Source organism: Podarcis melisellensis, assembly GCF_964234715.1.
Source record: "Podarcis melisellensis genome assembly, chromosome: 14".
Lineage (NCBI taxonomy): Eukaryota > Metazoa > Chordata > Lepidosauria > Squamata > Lacertidae > Podarcis > Podarcis melisellensis.
In genome coordinates, this window is record NC_138546.1 from 43373092 (window position 1) to 43396218 (window position 23127).

Here is a 23127-nt window from a genome sequence, read left to right on the forward strand (position 1 = left end):
CACTATCTGATTAGTTTTAGCACCATTCCGCCTCATTTTGATCGCTGAAGACCTGATTAAGAATCTTTTTAAAAGTAGCATAGTGTCACCTTAGCCCTGAGCACTGTGTGCTAAGCACAGAACCCTCATTAGGGCTGCAGGTACTCTGAAAAGAACAGAGCTTCAAATGATTGCATTTTTTATATATAAAATGGTTTTATCCCTTACTGTAGGTAATGTGTGGGCAATTTAGTGCAATCAAAAAAGTGACTGAAAAGGTATCCAGTAGTCAGTACCCTGCATTGCTCCTTAAATCTCCATCTGTCATAGAATAATTCTATAAAAATAAGCATGGATGCAGTCATTCTAGCACAAAGTACACAGTGCTTACCCATCTAGATTAAGCTATCTAGGCTCAGTCTAGAGTCAATGCTGCATCTGGCTCCAGTTTAATAGGGCCAGGAGAGTAAAAAATTAAAAGGCAATGAGACTCCTCAGCGTTGAGAGAATTAGAGATCAAAAGAGGATCCACCTTTTGTCTTTAATTATCTCTTCTATTTGATCTCAGTACCTTGCATGTACAGAGGCCCATAGCACTGGTGGTGTGGGTTTAAGTGTGCATAAAAAACCCAAATGTTAGCAAATAGCGTACACTTTTTTATAGAGCATAGGCTGCAAGTTCTAAATGAAAACTTAGCATACCAGTTCCAATGAAAAAAAGACTTTGATGCTGAGGCAGACATTTTTCCAGGGTCAGAAATGTACTAATTAAAGTGAAAGGCAAAAGGGAATCTGAACAGAGGAAGTGACTTCCTAAAACCATGAGGAATGCAGCATAGAAATGGTTACAAGTTGGTGCTTCTGTAGAAACCTTCCTCCTGCTACACTCTGGACTAAAAGGAATGAAGAGGGCACCAATCCATTCAGACCAGCTGGACATCATATGTCCCCTTTTCATAGCTGAAAACCAGCCTGGAAGTTCGCATTCTGAGAGCAATTTTTGTATCCTCCTGTGTATGCTGAACAAAGCTTAAAAGCACTGGAGCCTTATCTCAGCTTCAGGTCATTACACAGCTGACACATGGCAGTAAAAGGGCAACATGCTGATAAGATAGTAACCTCTGAGAAAAACCCTCCTCAAAGCAGACTGTGTATCTCCCATGCCCACGTTAAGGTTTTCCCATTGCACTTCCTGTTTGGATACCAAAGCCAGTCACCACTGAGGAGCTTCTGCAGGCAGAGCTCTCGGAATGTGCTTGAGTGGCACGGTCTGGAATGGCAGATGGTATTCACAGCACACTTCCTTCCTGGAGTCAAAGGTCACCATGAGCTTTCTTTTGTAAGGCAGCAGGCAAATAAGGCTTTGCCATGAAGGATCAACCTCACCCCAAGCTCAAAGAGGCTACTTCTACATGAATGAAACTATAAGTACTCCCAGGCTGGGAAAGAAAGAAAAAACAACGGATTTCAAACAATTCCTTTTTACAGTATGTACAAAGTCCAAGAGGCAGAGGGTGGCCTCACACAACATACAGACAGGAACAGAAGACTGAGCTGGGGAGGCTTGCATTGTTGGGACACACAGCACCTGATTTACACAAATCAGCTAGGTAGGGCACAACAGACCTTCCCAGTTGCTATTCAAGCTGGCCACCCTGCAAGAAATGGGCAGGAAATTCCCATAAATGTGGGCAGTGCTCCAGGCAGAAGCTTCAGCAAGGAACACTAAGCAACAGACCAAGGGAAAGAAATCCAGACAATCGTCTTGTGATACAGGGGAAGGCTCCCTCTAGCACCAGAACAGGGCATGGGACATTTAACAGGAGGTCACTCTTTGACGGCCTTGGGCCAGTACAGCTCGCACCCATTGCAGGTTTTCAAAAGGTGGGCAGCCAGTTGCTAGGCTTGGTTCTCCATCTCAGCATGACCAACAGCTTCCATATCCAAATATCGCAGGCCAAGACATCCATCCCTTCACTCCCTGCAGGGAAGGGAAGGTCTTGCAAGGTATGGAGAATGAAGAACTGCATGTCTGAAATTCAACCAGCCCCATCAGCACATTCTTTTGTTATGAACACAAAATATGTGTTTTGTTTTAAAGCAGGGGCTGGGGAAGACAGGAAGGACAGGCAGCTAGTAACCTTCCAGCAGAGTGAAGCAGGTGACTGCGAGGCAGCAGTAGAGACCCATCCCAATGAGAGCAGGGCCAGCCTGCCAAAAGGCCCTATTTTATGCAAACTGGGTGTATTTTTTGTGCTGCAGAGCAAAAGAAGCATTGCCACTGCAACACACATGACCTGCCAGCAGGGAGAGGTGTTTGAAAAACAGTGAATGGAAGGGAGGGCTTTTCAGGGTGCAGCAATCCTGGAGGCAAAGTGCTACAGTTTCAGTATCGCTCCTGCCAAAGGAGCACATAGCTGGCTTGTGCTCATTGCAGCCCCTGCTGCCTCCCCCCCCCGCCCCCACATTTCCCAGGACATCTTGACTCAACAGAATCGTCTCTTTCCTGTGGTCTTCTTTGCAGGTGCCCATATATGTGCTTGTGCCAGATGACCACTTATCACAAGTATAAATACACCAATCTGGATGGTCTCACCTTCTGTCAACACCCAAGTAGCCATCTGGGCTGCAGCACAGGAGCAAAAAGAGCCTTGGATGGAACCCAAGGCTAATGTGTCCTCCCTCCCCAGCATTCCAAATGTCCCGTGATGCCACACTGCTTGGCCCACCACCACCACAAAGTCCCTGCTCCAGAGGAGTTCTAGAAATTGGCCAGTCAACCCCAAGTCAGGTGAATAAATATTTCTGCAAGTCCCAGCTCCACAACTCACACGTACAGGGCTCAGCTTGTGTTTGGTAGGGGAGGGGGCAGAGTCTGCCTCACATTATGGCAGGACCGTCAAGCAGAACAATCAACACCATTCAACTGATGTCTAATGCAATTTCCAGCGCTTCCTCATGTGAGCCAGTCACATGACTGAGTATAGCCTAGGTTATCCGATCATGTGTCCTGTTGGGGGAAAAAGGAGAAATGTAACTCTGCTCGAGCAATTTCAGTTTCAACCACATGATGGTGCTGGAGTGACAGCAACCAGAAACTAGGAGTTTTTTCAGTAATCTTTTTATCCTCAGTTGGAGAAGCACTTGACTCAGAAGGCTTCTTGCAGAGAAGAAGCAAAACACTACAGATCACACACAGTTACTGTAGCCACGACACAGCTGGGAAATTTGAAATATTGGGTTAGGACCAACAGGAGGGAGGGAGGTAGGTAGGTAGGTACACACACACATACATATCGTGCAGGAATGAAAGTAATTAACAGAGCTGCTGCATGAGACCCAGTGCTTATTGTGGCATATTTCACTTAGCTTTATCTTGGCTGCAGGTTACACAAGAAGCTTCTGTATGGCACTTTGGTGCCACTGTAAATCGCCAATCCCTTTTACTTGTTGGTTACTAATTGTAACATGCCATCTAGCCTCCTACTTTAGATTCCAGAAAGAGACCCACTTTGCCTGCAGGCTGTAATGTAAGCAGCCTGTGATATTGCCTCTCTTCATACTCTTCCCCAAGCCAATGACATAACAGGGGCATCCTTACCTTTTTCACCTCCGGGGCGGGGGATATAGGGAAGGAGCAGAGCCTTGCTGACTGGCAACAATGGCTGTAGATGAGAGACCTGCAGAGAAGCAGAAGCATAATGCACAATGGTGTGAGGGGTACTAAAGCAGCTTCCAGCACAGGGCTGACTCAGGTTTACATTGGAGATGTTGCACAGTGCCTCCGAAGAGCTTCAAGGGCTGGGCAAGGCGGCAGCAGCAGGGCACCCAGGAAGGTGTGACTAACAGTTGCTAGGGCACCTGCCTCTGCCACCACCACAGCCCCCAACTCCCACCAACAGTGCTTCTGGATTCCCCTTCCCACCCACCCACCCCAATGCCAATGCCCCATATGCTCTCACCTGTTGCATAGGGCAGGTTGTACTGGGCCGGCAACAATGAATAGCCCAGGTGATGGTGATGGTGATGTGTGGACATCAGACGCTGTGAAGGAGAGGAGCGAGGCCGGTCAACGCTTCTCTCAGCACCACTGGCGCCCCCTACACCGCTGCAGCCTGCACTGCTTCCTCCCACCCCACAGCGCTCCTGAGAGGCCTTGTCGCCTATCTGTAAAAGTAACCAGACAGACATGCTGAAGCCCAGACATGAATCTGCAAGAACAGGCCAGCCAAGTACCTAAATGAGGCCAGCTCTTCTGTGGCTTCCTTGCAAGCCATGTTTGTTACTCACTCACCCACTCACACTCCAGGAAATAAAAAGCTAGGGAATCCCTGGCAACAGCCCACATGCTTTAGTTCCCGGTTCCAGAATCAGCCTGGAAAGTACGGCATTTACACCTGGATAGTTCTGTGCCAAGGGCAGCACTGAAGATATATTTCCCATTCCAGCACACCACTTACCGTTGGGGACTTGCTCTTGTAGTGGCTGGCGTGCTGTTGCAAGATGTCTAGGGCCTTGGATTCAGAACTGGATTTACAGCCAATGCTGGGGCTGGCGCGGGACTTCTCGCTCTCTTCACTCCCAGAGGATTTGCTGCCGTATGGGGAGAATGAGTAGCTGGAGGGCAGGTATGAGCCTGTGGAGGAGATGCTGGTTAGTATTTTCCCACACACGGCAGAAGAGCAAGCTATTAAAGAGACCAACTGCCCTTAAATAATCCCCTAACCGGAAGAGGCAAGAAGTTGAAAGACCTGAACCAGGGATTCTGTCAGAGAGACGTTTAGAAGCGGATTATGCATACTACACACAGATCCAAGAGAATCTGGCATCTCAATCCTGCCCAAAAAAATGTTCCTAGTTATTTTGGGTTGCAGTAACAAGTTTAAAGCAGCCATTGCTCCATCCAGAGCAGATTCAGAAGCCTAAAGGAGCCCTTGGTAGAACCTTTAGTACCCGGAGGAGTGGATGATGCATTGCACACTATCTTGCCTATTCCAATTAACCAGCATTACTTGCTTGGGCATCAGCAAAATTGTACAAATATTATTTTATTTTTGATTCATAAAATTTATATACCAGTTGGCTGAAAAAAAATCCTCAAAGCACTTTACAAAAGATGAAACAGTAACATCAGGAAAAATTCACAAAATATACACAAGTCTGCCTACTCCCCTCTCTTTTTAAAAACAAGAGGGACTGTAGTTCAGTGGCAAAGCACATTCTTGTCTGCAGCAAGTCCCAGGTGCAATTCCCCAGCACCTCCAATAATACAACTCCCCAAACCCTCTGTCTGACTTTCAGGAGATCCACTCCCAGCAGACAGTACAGAGCTAGATGGTCTGACTCCATATGTTTAGATACTTTCTCACTGTTCAAATATTAACACTGTTTATCATCAGCTTGTGTATCTGGGAGGTTTCTATTTCAGTATGCATTCTTCATTTTGGTTCCAGTATATTTATTTCGTTTTACTGGGGAAGCTGATAATAAATGCAGTCTTTGGGACGTAGACATTTCAATGGGGTACTTTTAACTTCATTATCCAGGCTTGCTACAATACCTGACACCTGTTTTGCGTTGAGCTAGATGGAAACATCAGATCAGATGGATTTTTATTTAAGGAAAACATTTTAAATAAGCTCTGTTTGCATCTGAATTTCAAATCTTATTTTATGTTGCGTGCGTGCGCTCTCTCTCTCTCTCTCTCTCTCTCTCTCTCTCTCTAGCTTACACATTCTTGATGTTTTTACATTTATTATAGAGGATCTCTTCTGGAAGGCCATACAGGTTACACACACTATTCTGGAAGTTAACCCACATTTTGCAAGCTAACTTGCAAAATAATTTAATAGCTATACAGTGTGATTGCACTGTTGATCTTAAAACCTGCTTTGTTGGTCTGTGATCCAGGTATGGGGAACCTGTGGCCCTCCCACCTCCCATTAGCCCTAGCCAGCAGAGTCAATGGTCAGAGATTCTGGGACTTGTAGCCTAGCAACATCGGGAGGGCCACAACTTACCCACCCTGGTCTAACCCAAACGTACCACTTCTGCACCTTCTTGTTGTTGGATAGTCACCACACTATACCAGACATATTCACTCCAATTTCCAGCTATCAAACATCTCCAAGGATGAAAATGATGGCCCCTTCCCCATGGAAGATCCCACCCCATTATGATTTATACAGTTCTGCTGTTCTCAGGGTCCACCTCAAGCCCCCATACCTGGGTAGTTCTGCATCATAACAGTGGGCATGCCGCGGTAACTGGGATGGTTGGGATCGTATGACTGGCTGTAGGAGTAACCGTGCATGTAAGGGATGTAGGACTGGTGCTGGCTGAGGGGTGAAGACACTGGGACATGGGTGCTGGGTCTGGCTTCCTTCGCCACTAAGCGCGATTCCTCACTGGAGGGCACTTTGCAGTCGGAGCTTGTGCTCTCCTTCCCATCTTCCTTAGCAATGGGCTCTTTGCTGCGGCTCCTCTCCTCCTTTAACTTTCGATCCCTTTCTTCCTTCCACCGCTCATCCTCCGTCTTGATGTCAGAGTATTTAGCAGGGTAAACGTAAGTCCACATGCGAGGCTCAGCTTCCTGTAGCAACATACAGTCAAGGGTGTCAGGTGTCTAGAATCAAAGGCATTTCTGAAGTCCTGGAAATCTCAGATTTGACTTAAAATTAAGGGCCTTTGTGGGTGCAATTAAAAGGGGGGGGGGACTACAGGTAGCGTCCACCAAAGTCTCACCAGTGAAAGAACAGTGAGCAAGATTTCTGTCCTCCACATATTTCCTCTTAACTATTTGTTACTGTTGTCCTACAGTAGCCTCTTTTGTGCTGTCCTGCCATCACCCAAATCCTTGTCCAGAAGTTGATATTCTGCATTCCTACAAATTTTAGAATGCAAGTTATGCACAAGCTTAGGTAAACATTCTTTACTGATTCTTGAGCTCTGACAAATCATCTTACTGAATTTGTTACCACTCCCAAGGTGTGGGAATTATGTCGGCAGAGATGGGGTTTTTTAAAAAGGAAACTGGGCATCAAGTTATCCCAGCAATCTTATTAAAACATAGATTTTGAAGCTCTGACCAGTGCTTTCTTTCTTTAAAAAAATGTTTAGGGGAAATGTTTACTCTCATATTGAAATTCTGCCCCTCAATGAGGCCAAACTTAGATTCACAAAATGTTTAGGGGTATGCGTTTCCCTGCGTCCCCCCAGAAAAAAGCACTGGCTCTGACCAAAGAAAGAGGAAAGCTTCACACCTCATAGCCCTCACCACTGTCTAGGCTGTAGGCCCCCAAACCCAGACAAGTACACTTGTCCAAGAGCAACATGTCAATTCATTCAGTGCTGGCAATGGAATTCCAACTTCATCACTTTCAGTCACAATCACTCTGCCCCTGGCCTAGGTATGAGTAAGGGGATGGACAACCGCAAAGGAACAAGAGGTAACAGAAACAAAAGTATGCGAAACACACAAACAATCTCATTTGGGCTGGTTTAGCCCTCTTTTCCTTCCCCACAGAATATTTCTCTCTGCAGCCTCTTGCATGACAGTGTGAACGGTTCACAATATTAAGCAACACAGAGGCAGCTGCCACTTACTCCACCCATATCATGTATCAAAATGTGATCATTACTCAAGATCCCTATTGATTGAGAGGAAGGGGAGGCAAGAGAGACTAACATATAGCTCATTCAGCTAGAGATATTTGTGAAACCTCTTTCACGCCATGTAACACATCTCTGAGCCTCAACAAAATCTGAACAGAACCCAGCAATGTTCACCCCACATGTCAAAATCCCCCCAAAACTGAACTCGACTTTCCAGTAGTCTGCTTCTGTCCCCTAATCCAGTTTGTGCCACTACATTGCTAATTAGCAAAGTGGGATAACTCTGGTTCCAGTGTTTGGCCACTGGTCCAACACAATACCCACTGGAAGCTATGTCTGACTCAACCAAGTAGCAAACTGTCTCTGAGAACCAGTCTGAAGCCCTGTGCTCTTCAGTATTACTGCACTGATCTAGAGAACAGCTAGACTGCATCTCCCCAAAAGATTATTTGAGACCAGCCAGTTCTCTCCTCTGCATTTCCAAAAGCCCTCATGTTTTAAAAAGAAACAGTATAATAATCTGTAAGATAGAGACACACTAGCCCATCAGCAGGAATCACCACAGTCACTTAAAAATGGCTAAAACACCACTGATGTTAATTCATGGTTAAACTGACTGTCTTAAAGCTCAGGGCCACATGCTGATGAGAAAAAATAGGAATCAACCACCATCAAATGGTATGTGTGCCTGCTCCATCTGTCCATATAGTTCTGCAGCTTACATTCATATATGCAAAGATCCAAAAGTTAGGAAACTGAGCAAGCATCAATGAGAACTAACACACTCCTCCTTTCTTTCCCCTGGCAATAGGCAGCTACATTCTAGGACCTAGTTCAGAGAGTGCTCACTGTCTTGGCGGCTGCTCTTCTCATCTCAGCCACTCAAACACACACACACACACACACACACCTGCTTACCTGTGAGTACCAGAGTACTGGGTCCACCTCGGCCTGCCGTCCACAGTCCAAACCTGCCTTTGACTCTGTCTCTTTCCCCAGATGGCTTTCACTTAACTTCCCCTTGAGGCCTTCTACAGTTTGGCCCTGGAGCTTTGAGGAATTCTCCAGCTTGGGAATTATGACTGACTTGGCTACTTCACTCCCCTGCTCCTTGGTCTTGCTCAGTCCAGATTTGACCAGGTCAGTCAGGCTGGGTGCTTTGGTCAGTGTGGGAGGTAGAGACGGCTTCTGCTTCCATTCCTCCTTGAGTGCCACCTCTCTCTCTTTTAGCCCCAGCTCTACTTTCTTGTCAATCCCACGCTGCTGCTGCTCCAGACTCTGGCGCTGCTTTTGCTGGTCTTCGTACTGCTGACGGTAGGTGGGGTTAGTGCTGAGCAGATGGGCATGGTAGCCTTGTTCACTATAGCCATAAGGAGGCACGTAGGCATACTGGTTATAGTAAAGAGACTGCATGTACATATTGGACCTCTGCTGGATGACAGACGGCTGCTGGCTGGAAGGACCCAGGTCTGCCTTCTTCTCCTCACAAACCTCGTTCTTCACTTTTACCTCTGGGCTAGGTGGTTCCTCATCTTTCTTCAGTTTCAGGGCCTGACTGTCTATGGTGGCTTGGCTGTTGGGATTAATGGAACCAGGACTTGACTGTGCATAACCTGGAGAGTAATAAGCCTCAAATCCTTGATAATAGGGAGAGTCCTTGTTTTGAGGTTGCGAGGGAAAGAGGGCTTTTTTGGCCCCTTCCTTGGCAAGCTGCTCAGGGTCCTTGGCCTTCATGCTCTCCAGCTTGCCTTCACCATCCTCCCCTGCATCTGAGATGTCAGAATAGGCTGGGCTATTTGTTTTCACAGAGCTAGCTTCAGCACCATTCTGAGTAACAACATGAAGCGGAGTCATGGGTTGCGTGGGTGCTGCACTATCAAGTCGGCTGGCACCCCCAATGGATGGGCTTGGGGCATTATCAGTGAAGCTGTAGATCTTATCTGCCTCAGCCTTGATGCTGGCAAGGCGGCTCTGGTGGGGGTCAGATGAGCCATTCAAGAGACTCTCCCCTTTTGTCCCAAGGTCACTGGGCTCTCCCCGGAAGGGGCTCTTGCCTTCCTCAGCTCGACACACTTTCCCAGGAGTCAAGGGGCTCTCTATTTCCTTGGACTCTTTCTTCTTCTTATCCTTCTTCTTCTTGTCCTTGGCAGGAGTAAGTGCTGGACTGACCGTGAAAGGCTCTCCCATTACAGTTGGCTTGGGTTGAATAGGTTTCAGCTGGGGACTGTTGGGCATGGCTTGAACCACTGTGGTGGTGAGGCCAGTGGAGGAGCCAGGGCTGGTAGCAGTGAATGTAGCTGTTTGGAAGGTGTAGATTTGTGGTGGGATGGCTGGGGCTATGGGTCGAGCAGACTTGATGCTCTTTGATGATATCTTCTCAGGCTTGACACTGACAGGCTTTTTAGCTTTTTCCTTGTCATTGCTCCTCTTCTCCACTGAGTCAAAGCCATCATTGCTTGTCTCATCAGCTACCAGAGGGCCATCCTCAGAGCCGTCATTGGACAGAGCACCAGAGTCAGGGTCTCCTTCACCACCAAGCTTCTTTTTGCAAGCAGCCTTGGGGTTAAACTTGCTTGATGGTGAGGGACTGTGCGGTTCCATCAGCCGTACTTTGGGGGTAGTTGATCGAGCCGGGGAGACTGAGCCTTTCTGGCTACCAGAAGCACCGTTACAGCTGCCCAGGTCAGCTGGAAGAGATGACTCATCCCCATACTCACTATCCCCATCAGCTTCAGGTTTGCTGTCATCATCTGTGTGTGCATGAGCCTGGTGATACTTGAGTCCATTGATGTGCTTATACTTTTTGCTACAGTTGGGGTGGGGACAATCAATGAGAATGGGGGAGGGGCAGTTCCTATCGAGAATGGTGGGTTCTACCTTGACGGTTGTTGTGGCAACTGCTGCAGCAGCTGCCGCTGCCGCAGCCATTGGTGTAGCAGCTGAACCCATAGAGTTTGTGCGAACACGCTTGCTCCCCTTGGAGTCCTCAGAACTTGAATTCACTTCCATGTCAGAAAGGGGCTTGCTCTTCCGCTTGGTCACTGACGAAGGGCTGGCCTTGACATCCTCAGTTGTGCCACTGGGTGGGAGGCGGTGCTCTGAGGAGTTTTGGCTGCCTCTGCGTCCCTTGCTGTTGGCCCCTGCCCGAGTCTTGCTGCTGTTACTTGTCCCTTTGCTATCAGAGGCTGCTGTGCTCTCATTCATGGGAGGGTTACTGTTGGGTCTCATGCGCTTGCCTCTCCCTCGACCATTTCGCATCTCCAGGTCACTGGTGGGAGAATCACAGAACCTAGGAGATAATAGAACATGGCTTAGGAACATTCAAGGTTAGACTTCAAGCCATGCCCACCCTCTGCAATTGGCTCTTGCCTCAAAAGCTACCCCAAAGTGGTTGAGAGAGCACCAGAGTCTCTGGCACAATTCTCCTGCTCTTATCTGCAAGGCTACTATATACACACATCCTTGGCCGGGTTTCCCAGGAGTAGACAAGCAGGAGGCATACATACACTGTTTTCTAAATCAGGAGGAGGCAGACTGTATGGCCCTTAGGGTTCTTTTCAGACACCTGCAGAACCATGTTAGAATCCTGAGACTTCTAGCTTTTAACATATCTATTTCAAGCATTTAAAAATGGAAGGACTGTTCCACAACTTCTAAAACAAGATGTGAACTCAAGCCAAATTAATAGATGATTGTCCCTAGGAACTATACTGATACAACAGTTAAACTCCCTCAAAGGAGATGAGGTACAGTAACTGAACTCAGTTTCTCTAGGGAGAAATTGCATCAATGGCAAACTGCATGGTAATCAGATAGGACAGCAACACTGGCTACAGAGAACTTCAAATTTAAATAAGAATAATTCTTCCTGCCTAGGACAGAACAGGGCAACTGCTTTAGTTCTTATTCCAGCCTGCTACATGTGCCTATACATTCCCTTCTCCTTACAGTATGACAGTTTCTCAGCATTGCTCAAAATCAAAGTATCCATCCTCTAGCAGAATCCCCTAATGAGTGAGAGGAAAAAGTCACCAAGCACACTACAGGAAGAGCCTTTTTGCCTTATGCTTTACCTGGGTGGTGCCCAATCATGCTGCGTGCAATCCAGTAGCGTCCCCACATAAGTCTTATTCCTCCAGGTGACATTCACCACCAGCATACCTGCAGGAGCAAAAGGGAGGATTGTGAACACTCAGTTCTCTTGCAAATCTTGCCCCATCCTCAGCCTACAACTTAGCCACAATGCAGAAACATCCTGCTGAACAGGTCAGAACAAGGGTGGGTGGAGACAGTTACCAACGCCTGCAGCAGAACTCAGGTAGCACTTGCTTGGGGCTTTGTATTCATTTAGTTATTTGGCCATCAATACAACTGAAGAACCCCCACCTTACTGGTTGCGTGGCTGTAGACGGTTCAGAATAGTCCTCAAGGTCAGGATTCTGATAATATTGCTACTATAAACAGCACACATAAACAGCACTATGTTTATTTAATGCACTGGTCGTATCTTCAATTCTGCAGAAAGCAGTATTATTAGGAAACACAGGTGCTCTTGTGGAGTGGAATTCACAGCTACGGCCAACCCCTGCCTCTGGGCACATGTATAGGTCCAATACAAGAGGTGCCTTTACCTTTCCAACACGTTTTTTTCTCTGCCAGTCAAACTGGCCAAAAGCTGGTGCCCAAAGTAGCTCTATTACTGAACAGCTGAAGAGCTTATAAACACATCCACTAACCTCATCTTTGTATTCCCCAAAACATATGATGGATCATGCACTTAGAGAAGAATCAAGTCTGCAGGTGGGGCACCACTTTTATTTTGCAGACTCGATAAATACATGGCCAACCCTCTGAGGGCCACATCCAACAGCTAGGTGAGACTACACACCTGACTTCATGATGTTAGATGGATTTCTCCATGGAAAACCATGGAGCTTACCTTGGTGTCAAATCTGAACAGTGTCAAATGCAATCCCCACTGTAAATGAACAATCAGGAGTATTCCTGTCAGCTGTGACTGTAACTGTCCCACAGCTAATGCTTTAAGATGTCAGGTCCATATGTTGGAGATTCTCCACCATTGCTCAAACCCCATCCAAGGGCAAACAACTTCTGAGGGCTGAAACTTGCACCACCCTGCATTCATTTTGAGCCTCTCTCTTTAGGAGCAGAACCTGGGGGGTAAAGACTCTGTACTAGACAACACATGCCCTACTGAGGAACTAGTCTCTCTAATCCCGTGTCAAGAAAATATTAAAACAGGAGTGGGGATCTCAATAAAGGATTATTGATTGTATAGAATAGACTCATAAGCACTCCTAGGCCAGCTGTGCTTAGCTGTCCAGTTTCAAAATTTGTAGCGCTCACTCAGGGTACTCTTTGTCTGCAGACTTAGTTTTTAGGTCAATAATGAAGTCTCAGAAGGAGCAAATATTTGAAATAACCAGCTGTGAAAAATATAGCGACCTTTGTAATCTTCATTTTCAAATTGGGGTGAAAAAATTCTCTCTCAAACAGAAGCAAGCACTTGTTAATGACCTACAGTTTCTGGGTTTCACCACAGAAGCATCTGAGTCTGTTCTTCCAGGTCCCTACCAACATCTGCCATGTGCACTGCCAGAACCCAAAGAGTGCTCACTAATGGTTCCTTGTCATCCTGGAAAACAAAAACTGGGGTGCCAGAGGGTTCTGTCCTGGGCTCGTTGTTGTTCAACAACTTTGTAAATGACTTGGAGAAAGAAATTGAGGGGATGCTCATCAAATTTTCAGATCACACCAAACTGGGAGGGGTAGTTAATGCCACAGAAGACAGATTCAGGATTCAATATGGCCTTAAAATATTGGAGAACTGGGCCCAACTGAACATTATTGTTTCAATAAGGACAAATGTAAGGTTCTACACTTAGGCAGGAAAAACCAGCTGTACCAATATAAGATGGGGGACATATGGCTTGCCAGCAGTGTATGTGAAAAGGATCTAGGGGTCTTAGCAAGTTTAATGTGTCAACATTGTGACACAGCACCAAAAAAAGCTAATACTATTGTAGGCTGCATCAACAGAAGTATAGTGTCCAGGTCACAGGAACTAATAGTACCGTTCTATTCTGCCTTGGTCAGACCACACCTGGAATATTGTGTCTAGTTCTGGGAACCACAGTTTAAGAAGAATATTGATAAGCTGAAATGGGTGCAGAGGAGGGCAACCTACATGATCGAGGGTCCGGAAACCAATGGGACTGGGGGTCTGCAATGTGTTCATTGGCAGGCTGGCTGTCTTGGTGAGAGCCCTTTTGACTGTGGGACTGTGAAACTCAGAATGTTAGGAAGTGCAGACAAAGCCTTGATTTTTATTTTTTTACTTTTTTTAATTGTTAGAGAAGGCTCCCTGGCTTCTCAGAAAGCTCTCAGCATCTTGGCTCCTCTGCCGCCCACACCACTTCCCATTCCACCCAACATCCTTCCTGAAGTTCCAGAATCTATCTTCCTGCAGGTGTCACCATCATCCAGCAGGCTCCGGCCCTTCAATGCAAGGCTGCTTTGTAAAGCTTTATGCTCAGGCTTCACACACTGCTTTCCTGCAGAGCCTTACAAGTTAATTGTGTGGCAAGACGCCAGCAGCTGCTTCCATCTCAGAGCTGGCAGGTCAGATTAGGAAGGACGTTCTGGCAGTCTGCCTGCTGCCATGATCACAGGAGAAAGATGAAGAGCTCTGTAAAGCAGAGACCTCAGCGGTGGTTGAGCTGCCCCCTCCCTTTGCCTGCTGCTCTGGCAACCAAACAAAGCACAAGACTAATTGTAACTCCTGCCCGACACACTGTGTCCTAGATTTAACCTACCTCAATCAATCACACAAAAAAATCCCTCCCAGCAAATACATTCAGAATTATTTTGTGAAATGCAAGATGATTTGCGATGCAGCCTTTGCCTCTGAAGAACCACCCTAGTTGGGGAGGGAGGGGGAAAGAGAGAAGTGGAAGGGCTATGTTCAGCCAGCACTAGCAATCCGGAGCCAACTATGATTAAGGCATTTGGAATTGCTGTAAGACTGGAGAAGGAGAGACCTTATCAAAGCATTACAAACCTACCATGTTCTGGCAGTAAACCTGCTTTTTTATGCTATTCCTAAGCTCATCCCTAGTGCTTTCTAAAAGCAAATCAGGATAATAATCCCCACTTTTATAGGGCCAAAGAGATGCAGCAGCTCATCTAAAAATCACAAATCCAGCTGCTGAGGCAAGACTCCTTGGTCAGAGACTCCAAACTGCTGCCCTTTTACTGGTGGCAAGTTCAGATGCAGAGGGATGGCAACTATTAAGAGACATAGATTGTTTTCAGACCAAGAGTCTTTTGAGACTATTGTTTTTGTATGTAATAGATATGCAGCTGTAACTCAGATGTTGTAGGGGTATCCAGAAAGGTTTCCCCAAGGAAACATTTCTGTTGCAAGCATAATGCATTTTTCCCTGGCACACATATGGAGAAAATGACTAATGCGTGGAATGTGACTACACAAGCATCACAGATCCTGAATGCTCATGACATCACTGGGGATAAATGACACGCATTCACCTCCCAGGTGCCATTTTGCCAACATTTTTAAGGTTACTTATTTTCCATTCATTTATTTGCATCCACCACATTTCCTTTGTCTCTTTCAAGTCTACTGCCTCATCCTTGTCCCTTTTCCTTATGTCTCACTATCTATTAGACTGTAAACCTGCAGGATTATTTTGGATTGTAAAGTATTTAGTTATAGCTATAAATAATAGTTATAAATACATAAATGTACATTAACCGACTCCAATACTGAAATGCACATCTCCACATATTTTTTTAACCAGCCCCAAGTCTCCATTGCTATGAAGAGAAGCAACAGCTTAAGAAACATTTTTCTTCCTTTCCAAATTGTCTGCTTTCACAAAACCTATCATTTTCTGTTTCCCATGACTTATAATCATTAGCCCCTAGGGCAGACAGCTGGGGTGGGGGGGCAGGGAGAGGACTGTATTTCATTAAAAAAAAAGATGTTAAAACTGTGGCAGCTAGGGCGATGCAAGGTTTCAAAATTGTATATATCCTCTAATTTGGATACAACTCAGTTTGCTAAGTTTTGAGTTTTCAGTAATGCAAAATTCAAGTGGTTTTGTATGCACTAAATTACCATAATGGCATTGCCTTCTTCTACCCAGAGACTGTGTGAACTGCCACCTTTTTTCACAAAAAAGAACCCCTCACAAAACAAAAAAAGGGAACGTCACAACCCCAAGATAAAACGAAAGGCACGAGATTCAGGAAAATACGCTTCTGACGTTTCCTTTGTGCAGCAGCTGCTGTTGCCATGCAGTGATCCTTGTTGCTATGAAGATCTCCATGTCAGACAATAGCTTTTTAGCTCTAAGCACTATTGCTATTGGCTGAGATATTTCCCAGGTGAGCAGTGATGGTGCCTGAATCATCAGTTTTAGGGGTTGGTTGAAATTGGACCTCCCCCACATGGAGCAGGTCTGGAGAGACCAGAGGCTCTCTTTAGTTACAAGGCTTCCTCCCTCCTCCCCAACCCCCAGTGGCATTAATCACAGCAAGAGGAAAATGGGAGCCTGGCAACTCATAAGGCAGCAAGTGGTGTGCTGCATTCCAGTATAATTAGATCCATTAAAGATCCCGGCAGATCAGAATCACGCCTAACAGAATTAGGAAAACTGCTAAGACAGCTGCCTTAAAATGTCCATAGAAGTATTTAACACAACATATCCTTGTGAAAGGCAGGCAGAAGGAACAAGCAGAAGTTAGAAGGCTGATGCCATGCTAAGCAGATAGCTGCCTATGGAACATAGAGAAGTGCTACAACTGTCGCATAAGTTGATGGCCTCAGAAGCAGATAGTAGCCCAGCCATGCAAACAATTCCACAAAAAATGTTGCAATTCACCTTGCCACAAAAATACAGACATCAGTCATTTGTGACACAGAGGCCTGAAAGGACAGAATGTACCAGTTTATTTTACCCTTCCTTGCCAGACAACCTGAAAGGGATTTTTACCTGCCGCAGACAACCAAGTGAGAGTACAAACCTGAAACTACCCATGGAAGGTCATTAAAAAAACGTGTTCTCATAAACTAACCTTGTTTAGTTTATGGGCTACCCGCCCACACTGATCAAACCTGCTGAAATCCTGTGGAGAGTTTTTATCTGTTCTCATGAAGTACTAAGATGGCTACTCCTTGCTTTGTTGTTCATTTCAACTTCTACCAGCTTCCATTATGAGGCAACATCAGCTGGGGACACTAGAGCACCAACAGCATTGTACACACAGAAAAGAGAACTAGGACTCATGAGAAAGGTGTGCTTACATGTTAAGAAACCAAAGAAGGATAAGCCTGGTGTTGATTCTTTATTATTATTATTGGTATCTTTCCATTCCTTTTGATAATAACTGGAAATAAAATTCTGCTATTTGTCATATGTATATTTTGGCTCAGCATCTAACACAATGTAAGAGAAATGACCTAAGCTAGCAAAATTGTAAACATTAACCTGAAATCCATTAAGTGGGGAGGGTGGCAGGAACCTCTTGCCACATACATTAACCAGACTCCACATACTCAAGTCAGCCAATGATGCAATAGTTCCAAACTGCTTTGAAGGATGCACAGCCTCTGATGTGAGAGAAAATCATCACTTCTGACAGCAGGGACCAAGCAGCAGCCAAGAGTAGCCTCACAGGCAAGATCTTTGCACACATTGCACTGAATGAGTACAGGTTAAAAATAGCTGAGCTACAGGAATCACAGCATACCTCCTAGGCAAGTCCTGAAATCATAGCTGATCTTTAAAGAAGAAAAGAAAAAAGACTAACATGAAAGGACAGGCTGCAAAAACCATTAAAAGCCAAGAGCAAAAGGGAAGGCAGCCAGCAGCATAAGTGCCATACTCTGCCTGCCTCCTAAAGCAGCATTCTCTGAAACACATATAGGAGGACTGGACATTGCCATATCATGAGATATGTAAACTACATAATTATGGGTGCCACTACCACAGCATCCAGAGGAATAATGGGCTTGTCCCACAGTATTCGGATATTCCAGAGGGATGAGTCCCTGTGGCAAATCCTCTGCACATCAAAGTTTTGATATGTGCCTGGTAAATATAAGAGTGTAGAAGAAAGGGGGTGGGTAGCATCAATCAAGAGAAGGTTACTACAAAAAGCAAATAATAGGTGATCCAGTGCTCACTGATCATCTCTTTCAGCCTTTCCACAAAAAGCACTGGAGACACCAGTGTGCAGACCTAGCAATCTGAGAAAGAGCACCTGTCAGGGCTTTCTTCTCAAATAATAACTGCTTAGAACCTGTCAATTCCACTCTGCCTGGCATCATATTAAGATGGATATGTAAGAGGCCAAGGAGATATATTTTACTTCTCAGCAAGATGCTGTCCTTGCATCACTTTCACTCAAGGTAATTGCCTACCTCCCAGTTTCTACTGGCTGTCTGTGTAGATGAATCACATCTCTTAAGGAGTAGAGGCAATGGGCTAGTGATGGTGGCAGAACATGGACTGGCTTGCCGAGGTAGAAAATGCACTCACTGTTTTTAGAAGCAGGCACACCTGGCAAACATTCATTCTACCTCCAACTTAAAAGACTAATCTGAACAATGGCCCTGGGAGGAGGCTTTAGAAAATACAAGCTCAGGAAGTGGGCAGAATGTAGAATTCAAACAAGGTGCAAATTTGTAGCAGGCAAGATGCTTTGGCCTCAGATCAAGTGATTCTCTCCCCCCCCCCCCCTTTAGCTTATAATCAGAGTAAAACAGGCACTCTAAAGGTGAAGGGAAAAATCTTTCATGTGCCTAAATATAGGAACCCAGAACAGCAAAATCAAGGCAACAGGCATGACCAAGTCTTTAGACGTGGTGTAGTCTTTTATCTCAATACCTAGGTGCTGCTTCACTGTTTGTAAAGAAGTGCGACTGCTGAAGAAGATAGGATGCAAGAATAGGTGGTACACCCCAGACGCCTCCACAGTGTGTTCTCATTTTGCCTAGCGAGAGGAGCCTTCTTGGAAGCAGCTTTTACCCTGGACTACACCACTTCCAAAGGAACAATACTGACCCAATTAAGAGCAATTTGCATTATGGCAGAGTCCTCTGGGGCAACATTTATTTTGTGCAATGCCACACAAATTGAACTAGGCTGGGATACAGCATTTGAACCATCAGTTGACCAGCACTACTCTTAAAACAAACATACTGAAGGACACCTACCGTCTTCTGTCTCCTGCCACACGATGCCCTCCAGATTGACACTGGTGCCAGGTTCACAGGGGCCCAAGCACTCTGGCTCCGTAGCAAGAGCCACATCACATGTGTTCACCCCTACAGAGCGAGTGCGTACCATTATCTGCTCACATGGTGATGAGATATCACTGTTGACAACAGGAACAAGAAGATGCAATGGTAGCACTGCAGGGGTGGACACTGGAGACTCCATCTGGAAAAAGAGAAAATACAAATGAATACAGATGGATAAGGGCAGCTGGATCTTCCTTATGTCTGCAATTAGATGGTCTGGCATTTAGGCCCTATATTTGCCACTTGGATCTTAGCTTTAGGAGCAGATGTCACAAGTTCTTACTCAATATGTTCAGCACTGGAGGACAGAATCTAGGTGCTTTTTGCACCCCCGAACTTGTGAATGGAAATTATGCATTTTACAAATTAAGTTTTGACTCATCCAGCGCCCTCCTCCTCATATGCCTCCTTAAACATGCAGCTCTTATTTAAAAGGGGAAAGGAGACCAAGGCCTAGCTCTCACCCAGGTAGTAAGCTTCTTTCTGGGTTATAGATGGGATCTCATATGGCCAGAATGCGTGTATTCGTGTGTGTGTGTGTGTGTGTGCGTGCGCACGCACACACACACACACACAAAACTGGCACAATGGTCAGAGGGATGGACTAGACCTCTTTCTCCTTGATATTTAAGGATTACCCCTCCCCAACTCTGGAGTTATTTTTGTAGGAAGGAGCATTAAATCACGCAAGTCCTGCATCTGTAGTCTGATGTGGTACAAGCCAGACATACGTTTACCGCCTTGGTGAGAACTAGGCACAAGTCAGCCTGGTTATTGGCCAGTGTGTATTCTATAGAAACAGATTCCAATATGGCAGATGCAAGTTATCCCCTGAAGCCTGCCACCAAGCGATCACGTTGCTACCACAAAGAGCAGGAAAATCACCACTAATACGCAGGTCATATGTCACATATGAAGAAAAGACAATTTCAGGGCCTTATCCAACCTGCCCATCTCTTTTCAAAGCAGAACTATCTCCCTCTCCCAATTTAAGTAACCACCTTATAAAGGAAATCCCTCAGCCACCCCTGAAAGAGAATCTGCAGCATGAAGATGCTGGCTGCTCAGACAGAATCAGTTTTTGAGTACAAGGTTTCCAATTTGGCTTCTGCTGCCTCAAATAATCATTTAATTCAAAAATTGTTCCAAATGCCACTCAACATTCAAGTGATGGCCCTGGGTATCTTCTGGTAAGAGCAGACACATTCCAATCAGGGGGATAAAGGCTTCAAGCTGTCATTTTGGGAAATCTGCCTGCTTGCTGGCGATTATAGCCTGCTGTTCTTGGTCTCAGATGAACCAAAAGCAAAAATCTCCAAGCCCCTTTGCCAGAAGATACCCTGCACACTCTCCTTCCCATGGGCATTCATGTACATAAAATCAGGAGTTATTTATGGAACATTACTGCCAACAGCCACACACACACATTCAAACTAATTCTGGTTTTTGAACAGTTGTCAGATAATCCTCCTTAGCTGATGCCATCCCTCTTCCCCTCCCCCTCTAGCTATGTCTTTTTATAAAGTAATTAAATGCAATGAAAGAGAGCAAGTGGATTCTTGTGTGCCCAGTGCTGCACATCAGAATTACATCTCTACAATGTTCCCAAAACAATTCTTGGGAGGGGAGAGTTGTACAGTATCATCGCAAATATATTGAGCTCCCTTCAACTCTCAGGAATAATTGTGTCCAAAAACTTAGTAAGAAAATGGTGGGAAAGGGCAAATTCTATGTTAGCTAGTGCCCCTGAAAGAGGATGAGGAGGCAAAAGCCCTTATGTTTATCCTTCAGTGAACACATTCTCATTAAATGTTCCCCATCACAGGAGCAATAACTGAGGGAAACAGCTGCCTCCCCTTTGGCAAGGTTCGGTGCCCAAGAACGTGGGCAATGCTGAGCTCTGGGGATGGATTTTCACTTCCAGTCATGTTAACATAGCAGAACGAAACACCCAGAGTGCCTTTTGCCTGCTTGCCTGCATTTGGCTCCTTCTCCCTCTGTGTATATCCTTGCTCTGGACAGCTGAACAAAGCAAATCCAATCTCATCAACATTTAATACTGGATGCCAGTTTAATCTGCAGTGACTGAGCTGGATGTATCTGCCCAGGCAGGTAGCAAAGCTTATGGCCTAGTTCTCTCAGAGGCAGTAAGTCTGTATCTTGATTGTACCAGTTCCCTCAGCCCTCACTTCAAGACCAAATGCTCTCTTGCAGAAAAAAACACATTCCTACACATTTCTAGCATGTTAGAACAAGGCTATAAATCTAACCTGTATATATGGACGTACCACTTTCTCAGTACACTTCCCACATAGCCAAGACAACCCTTCAAACCATCAGGTAACTATGGTTAGTTTTAACTTCCAAACCGTGGTTTTCAAATATACTTCAACCCATAGTTTGGAAGTTTGTACCAACTATAGTTTGCCTGATTGATGTCAAACTATGGGTAAAGTAAAACCAGCAAATAGAGGAGGGAGAACATGGTTGAACACTCAGCTCATGTTATCCATCTTCTAAACCAGAGCTGCTTATTCTTTGGCCCTTCAGATGTAGCTGAACTAAAGTTCTCCACTTCCCTGGCTATTGGCCACGCTGGCTAGGACTGATAGGAACTGTAGCTCAAAAACATCTGTATGGCCACAGGTTAGTGATCCCTGCTGTAAGTCATGCTTGGGAGGATGAGGATTTGAGCCTGGCTTATATCTCTTGCATTTTAAAATGTCTCCTGGCAAAAGAAGTGCAGTCTTCTGTGCATGGTGGGGTATGTCACATTTTGCTGAGCAGGGCCCCAATGACTGCATTTGTGAAATCAGGCCAATTTGCTTAGTTTCAAGCTTAGGAACTGGCTTCTGATAAAGATTGACATGGAGACAGAAAAGAAACAGGCATGCAGAGACTAAGTAAAAAGGTAAAGGGACCCCTGACCATTAGGTCCAGTCGTGACTGACTCTGGGGTTGCAGCACTCATCTCGCTTTATTGGCCAAGGGAGCCGGCATACAGCTTCCGGGTCATGTGGCCAGCATGACTAAGCCGCTTCTGGCGAATCAGAGCAGCACATGAAAATGCCGTTTACCTTCCCGCCAGAGCAGTACCTATTTATCTACTTGCACTTTGACGTGCTTTCGAACTGCTAGGTGGGCAGGAGCAGGGACCGAGCAACGGGAGCTCACCCCGTTGCGGGGATTCGAACCGCTGACCTTCTGATCGGCAAGTCCTAGGCTCTGTGGTTTAACCCACAGTGCCACCCACGTGCCTAGAGACTAAGTAGCTACACTGTAATCACAATGCATTTGCAAAGATTGCAAAGATTCTCAAGGTGTCTGGGAGCAAGAAAAGGTCTCAGTGGTGGCTGCATACCCCTTTATCCTGACTAAGAGAGAAATTGCTTACTGGGACAATTCCCTAGAGCAGTCTCACAACAATCTAAAGCACATTTTGCCTTGATTATGGCAACAGCTCTGACATCACCCTAGAAAGGAATGTCATCTACAGCCCCAACTTGGTAGGCTTACACTTCTCAGAATTTCTGCCAGCTGGACTGACACCCTCTGAAGAGCTCCCAGGTGGAGTCCTATCAATTAAAGTTGAAGATCAAGGTCACACTGCCACAGAAGACACTAGAAACCTCTACCTGTTGCTTGTGAGAACAGAGAATGGAACTAACCAGCTGCTCCAGAAAACCCTGCTCTCTAATCCTGAGCAGATGCTCCCTCCTCTCACATATTAAAGCAAAATACTTGGCAAGAAACCATGGTCACCATCTTGGAAGATGGAAACTGTTTCAACACAAAATACCCTGTATACAGATCTGGGCACTTCTTGGTGCATTTAGAGTCAGGGTAGTTGCAGGCTTGCAAACCCTTCAGCTGCTTTCTACTTTGAAAGGTAATCAGTACTCAGCAGAAGAACACTAATTGCCACTCCAGCTTTGCTAATTATCATTTGGTCACATTTGTAATCTGCATTATGCCACAGAGCATAATAAGCAGCTTGCTGAGAACCATCTAATAAGTGAGGTGGCTTTATGGGATTTCATATTTCACTCTGCCATGGAACAAATGTAGTATCATTTATCAGCTGTCGGGGTGAAGAAAGGAGACAGAAGGAAGGGAGAGCATATGTAGCTCAATCCTCCCTGCAGCTTTTGAAGACAGAGAAGGAAGGAAGGAAGGAAGGAAGG

The 23127-nt window shown here is 45.7% G+C and overlaps 1 protein-coding gene across 4 annotated transcripts in view; it reads right to left on the reverse strand.

Moving 5' to 3' along the window:
• Positions 1-1444: 1444 nt before the first annotated feature.
• Positions 1445-23127, reverse strand: part of ZNF609 (zinc finger protein 609) — a 105445-nt gene continuing 83762 nt past the window's right edge. For 3 of the 4 annotated variants that reach the window (XM_081888395.1, XM_081888396.1, XM_081888397.1), the window contains exons 3-10: positions 18857-19082; positions 11667-11754; positions 8512-10882; positions 6205-6571; positions 4440-4615; positions 3942-4146; positions 3581-3659; positions 1445-2989 (exon numbers count right to left, since the gene is read on the reverse strand). In XM_081888395.1, the coding sequence (XP_081744521.1) occupies positions 3586-3659; positions 3942-4146; positions 4440-4615; positions 6205-6571; positions 8512-10882; positions 11667-11754; positions 18857-19082 (3507 nt within the window). In that variant the 3' untranslated portion in view covers positions 1445-2989; positions 3581-3585. The remainder of the gene's footprint in view (positions 2990-3580; positions 3660-3941; positions 4147-4439; positions 4616-6204; positions 6572-8511; positions 10883-11666; positions 11755-18856; positions 19083-23127) is intronic. The other variant, XM_081888398.1, reaches the window with a different exon arrangement.